The 5,725-nt window shown below is 42.5% G+C and overlaps 1 protein-coding gene across 1 annotated transcript; it reads right to left on the bottom strand.

Annotated features, from left to right (window-relative positions):
* Positions 1-1,170: 1,170 nt before the first annotated feature.
* On the bottom strand, positions 1,171-1,740 carry LOC126681778 (uncharacterized). The gene has a single exon (XM_050377329.1). It carries the CDS (start codon positions 1,738-1,740, stop codon positions 1,171-1,173), a length of 570 nt encoding a protein of 189 aa, XP_050233286.1.
* Between the last annotated feature and the right edge of the window lie 3,985 nt (positions 1,741-5,725).

The following is a 5,725-nucleotide window of genomic DNA, read 5'->3' on the forward strand; positions in this document are numbered from 1 at the left end:
TTTTCCTGAACTCTGATAGTGAAGATGAGGAATTGCCTATGCCAGAGGGTGAAATGCAGGCAGAGATTATCAGCTGGTCTTCTGAGAACTGGGGCGATCATCTGGACGTACTGAGCTGAAATACCAAGGCATTGCTATATTCAAGTCGCCCAAGGACTTTGAGAAACTTAAAAAAGCTGCAACTGCCCTGGCCGACGCTCCTCCAGAAGTCCTCAGCAAAAAAGCTCGCGGTGCCATGGTTAAACTATCTGCATCGCTACCTGCTTTTCAGAAGATTTATGATGAATCGATGCTGATCCAGACCGAGCATGACCAATTAACCCTTCAAGAGGCTGAACCTAAATAGAAGCTGGAGACGCTGAAGGCATCTGTGAAATCGGCTGTTTCAGCTCTGACCAATCGCCGAGAGCACGCAAAAGAGCTGCAAGACAAAATCGCTGCTTTGAAGCTCGAGCTGTAGGCTGAAGAGAAGGGTACAGGCGAACTAGAAGTCTCCATGGACAAAAGCTTGCACGAAGGTGTCGACGTGAAGAAAAACCGAAACTTGCTGAAGCAGAGCATTTCCAGAATGAAGCCCAAGGTGGATGAAGCCCGCAAATCTTTCAGCACGGTTCGCAGTGAGATTGGCGACATTTTTAGCCATTTTTAGCTTATGTTGTAATCTGTTTTAAGTTCAGAACAATATTTTTCTTTTCAACCGTACGATACTGTTTTGGTTCGGCCTGGTGGCCGTTTCCTTTCGTTGAATAGATTTTCATCTTATGTTAATCGTTCATGGGACCGAAGGTTTTTGCCGTTAGTCAGTTTTTATTTTTCATCATCGCTATCGGTCTTTAATTAATCTGATATTAAAAGGTCGGCTTCAAAAAATGACACGTTGGGAATAACGGAGGGCCCCTTACGGACAATTTTAAAAATAAATGGCCGAAATAACAATGATATATTCAATTCTCGGCCTTGTTAAAGTACTTTATAACTTATTTCGTAAAATGTTGAGAAAAACGGAGGACCCGTTGAAAAAACTCAACTGTAACAGTAAATGGCCGAAATGGCCGAAATGATAATGATACATTCGATCATCGGCCCTTATAAATCAGAAACGCAGAACGTTCAACGTTATTCATGGATATCTAATGACTTAGGACGTTCGGCGAAGGCTCGCGGTGGTCATTATTCTTCGTCGGCTCCAAATAGCCGTCGGTCAATGATCTCCCAGCAACTGGGAACATATTTTTTGAGGAACTGTCCATTGATCGCGCTGTCGTGTTCCTCCCCGTCAACATTCGCCAGGACATACGCACCGCCAGTCATCTTGGCAGTCACAATAAATGGGCCTTCCCAGTTCGGACTCCACTTACCAGTTCGCCTGTCCTTATGACCAACATGTAGGATCGCCTTCCATACCATATCGCCTATGGCAAATGACTTTGGTTTCACCCGCTTATTGTATGCCCTCTCAACCCTTCTTTTCTGGGCCTCGAGGTGATCTAATGCCGCCAGTCTCTCCTCATCGAGATCGAAGGAGTCTATTACCATCTTGTCAAAGTAATCGTCCTTAGACAATCTATTCTGGTACAGACGGCGAGTAGACATCACAATGAGCTCCATTGGCAACATCGCATCGTACCCATACACCATTCGGAAAGGTGAAGTTCCTGTGGCCGACTTTTGGCTGGTCCTATTCGCCCAAACTGCTTCTGACAACAAAGCGTGCCATTGTCTTGGGTTTTCTTCAATCATCTTCTAAACCATAAGTTTAATAGTCTTGTTCGTCGCTTCGGCCTTTCCGTTGGCTTGCGCATAGTACGGTGTTGAGTGAAGCATTTTGATCTTCATCTAAGAAGCCCACCAACCTATATCGCCTCCTGTGAACATCATCCCTTGATCTGTGGTTATATATTCAGGCAACCCATGTCGATGAATGATGTATTCTTTAAAAAACTTAATCACAGCTTCTTGCGTGGGCGATTTTAGGGGCTTTGCTTCGGCCCATTTGGTGAAGTAGCAAGTTGCAATAATGACGAAAGTATGGCCATCTGTCGAGCCAGGATATATCTTTCCTGTGAGGTCGACCGCCCATCCCCTAAATGGCCACGGTTTAATGATGGAGTGGAGTTCTTCGGCCGAGACGTGCTGTATCGGACCGAATTTCTGACAGGCTTCGCACCCCTTAGCATATCTTATGCAGTCTTGTTCCATTTTCGGCCAATAGAAGCCGTATTTATGGATCAACCATTTCATCCGGGCGCCTGCCTCATGAACACCAGCTATCCCTTCATGTACTTCGGCCATTGCTAGCATTACTTCCTTTGGGCCGATGCATCTGAAGAGTAGCCCTTCAAAACCCTTTTTGTATAGCTCGCCCGCTATGACGACGTAGTTTTGGGCCAAGGTCCTCAACCTCCTATTCGTATGGTCTGGATTCTCGAACCACTTCAACATTTCAGTCCTCCAATCTTGGGTGACATCGATTTGGTAGACCGAAAATTTCCTTTCATTGATGGTGATGCCCCCAGTATGGAGATTCGGCGTTTCTCTTTCAATTGCGTCGAACTGGTGACTCATCTTGTATCCGCTGCCGTGTTGAGCTAGATCATTCGCGACAATATTATCGGCCCTCTCGGTGTATTCTATCCTTGTATCCTAAAAGCCATCGATCAAGTGCTTCGCCTTGTTGCAATACCTCACCAATAGTTCAGATTCGTACTTGAATTCCCCAATCACTTGTTTGATGACCAACAATGAATCGCCTCTAACGTTGATTGACTTTGCCCCTAGCTCGGCCAAAATTTCGAGGCCGAATATCAGGGCTTCGTATTCTGTTTGATTTTTAGTACACTCAAACTAGAGTTTGAACGATAGTTGGTAAGCTGACCCCAGGGGTGAGATAACATGTCCTACGGCGCCTACCCTCTGGCTAGTTCTAGACCCATCGAACCACATCTCCCATAAGACTATGTCGCAGCAGCTAATTGTTTCCTCCCAAAGGGTAATTATAGGATGATCGACGAGGAAATCGGCCTAAACTTGTCCTTTTACTGCTCTCTGGGGAACGTAAACTAATGTGAATTCGGACATGGCGATCGCCCACTTCCCAATCTGATTTCTTATGTATGGTTTCGATAGAATATACTTAATGATATCGGTCTGGGATAGTACGTACACCACTACCAGCAACATGTAATATCGTAATTTGTAGCAAGTGAAGTACAAACACATGCCCATTTTCTCTATGTCAGTATAGCAAATCTCAGTATCGGTCAGCCCACGGCTCAGATAATAGACCGCTCTTTCCACCCCGTTGTCCTCTTGGGCGAGCATGCATCCCACGGATTCACGTGCAGCCGATAAAAAAAGTAACAGTGGTTTGTTCGGCTTCGGAGGTGTCATAACTGGAGGTTTGGCCAAATATTCTTTTAAATCATCGAACACCTTCTATTGTTCGTCCGTCCAAATCCAATGATCGGTCTCTTTTCCTCGTAGCAAGACACTCCAACTGCGAAGTCGGCCTGCTATGTTCGCTATAAATCGTCTAAGGAAATTTATTTGACCGATCAGTCTCTGAAGCTGCTTCTTAGTTTTAGGTTGTTCAGCATTAATGATCGCCTTGGCTTTGTTTTTATCTATCTCTACTCCCCGCTGGTGAACCAAGATACCCAAGAAGTTTCCAGCCGATACTCTGAAAGCGCATTTAAGAGGGTTCATTTTCAACCCATTAGACCGTATGCGCTCGAACCCTTTCCTCAGATCGGCCAAATGAAGCTCCCCGGTATTCGACTTTACCACCACATCGTCAATGTACACTTCGAGGCAATCCAATCCTCTGAACATTTTATTCATCGCTCGTTGGTAGGTTGCACCCGCGTTCTTCAAGCCGAAAGGCATAATAACCCATTCGTAAGCTCCAATCGGCCCGGGACATTTGAAAGCTGTTTTAGATACGTCCTCCTTGTTGATTGGTACTTGGTTGTACCCGGAGTGTGCGTTGAGGAAACTGAGTATCGTATGCCCCGCTGCTCTATCTATCAGCATATCGGCCACGGGCATCGGGTACTAGTCCTTAGGCGTGGCCAGGTTGAGGTTTCGAAAGTCTACACATACCCTTAATTTTCCATTTTTCTTCATCACAAGGACGATGTTTTTCATCCTGGATGAGGGTATCCACTTCTCTTGATGTCACGACCCATTTTCATGAATCGCGACCGGCGCTAGGGTATGGGTAATATAGTACCGAAACCCGTAGCTAGCCTTTCATTTAACATATAAACACATAAACCTGCAGAAAACCAATGCTCGGGGGCAACCGAGACTTCAGCCTAAAACTAGCAGTTATAATATTCAACAGTTAATATAACATGCTTATTCAATTCCGAGTCTAAAATAGATTCATCATAAATCAATGTCAATAATACAGCATGCCAGAGCAATATAACCAGTCGAACCAATCCGACAAAATATATAATAATAATAAGGACGTCTAGTTACTACTGCGGTCTAAGAATAAAACAGTTTCACAGTTTTACTAAAATAAATGGAACCTCCGAGGAAAAATAAATGCGGAGATCACCAGACTCTCTCAGATCATAACCCTGGGGAAAATTGGGAAAACAACGGGGTCAGATATACTGAGATGAGTTCATACCACTATTTACATTTATTAAGTGGAAAACCTTTAAAACGATTAAAACATTTAATAACAATATTACGGATAATAGTTGGAACCCTAATCCACAATTCTAAATAATAAACATAATCCAATAGGTCTGGTCCCGAGAGCTGAGCTACACCGAGTTACCACTGACCACACTTATACCAGAGTCCCGGGAGCTGAGCTACACCGAGTTACTCTACTTGGTCCCGAGAGCTATGCTCACACCGAGTTACCATATTACCATAAATACCTTTCCCAGATCATTACCGGTGCGCACGCAGTCCTAATGATACCCATTAGGTAGCATGTTCCAACTAGAAGCCATAATATAAAAACAGTTCGAAATATACGTACAGTATATATTTAATATTAAAATAACAATTTACTTAATAAAGCGGTAAATAGTAAATACAAACTCACTTCTTGCTAATCCACGTGAATACCGGCAAGCAACTAATCCTGATTTGCCTCTGGAGCACGAACAACAGACGGGTCTAGACAAATAAAATAATTATTAAAAACAGACCCTAACTCTAGAGAGCACTAGACACCACATAGAACTAGCACAAGTAACACGTCGGAATAACACAATCCAAAGCACACACAAATAATACCCATTAGGTAAATAAAGCCCAATTAATATAAGTCTACTGAGTTCCTGCTTAAAATCCAATTTATAAATATTATTTAATAACTTTTAATAATAAATAATTTCCAAATAGTGGGTTAGCCGAGTTATCACAAACTACCAAGCTAACCTCACTTGTCGGGTGACCCAAGTCTAACCCGATTCAAAACGTTTATCAAATATAAACCCAAATTTATATTTATAAAATAAATTAACAAAATAATAATCCATTTTAAAAACGGAACTCAATAACTTCTATTCTAAGTAACCCAAGTTACAAACCAAAAACTTAATCATTTTAAGTTAATAAAAGTTTAGGGACTAAATTGCACTTTAGCCAATTAGGGACTAAATTGTACTTTAGCCAAATTGATATCCGAGATCAAATTAATTGCTTTTGTTTATAATTAAAAACAAAATATAAAGTTACTAACCAAAAACTTAGT

This window comes from Mercurialis annua, linkage group LG5, assembly GCF_937616625.2.
Source record: "Mercurialis annua linkage group LG5, ddMerAnnu1.2, whole genome shotgun sequence".
NCBI classification, from domain to species: Eukaryota; Viridiplantae; Streptophyta; class Magnoliopsida; order Malpighiales; family Euphorbiaceae; genus Mercurialis; species Mercurialis annua.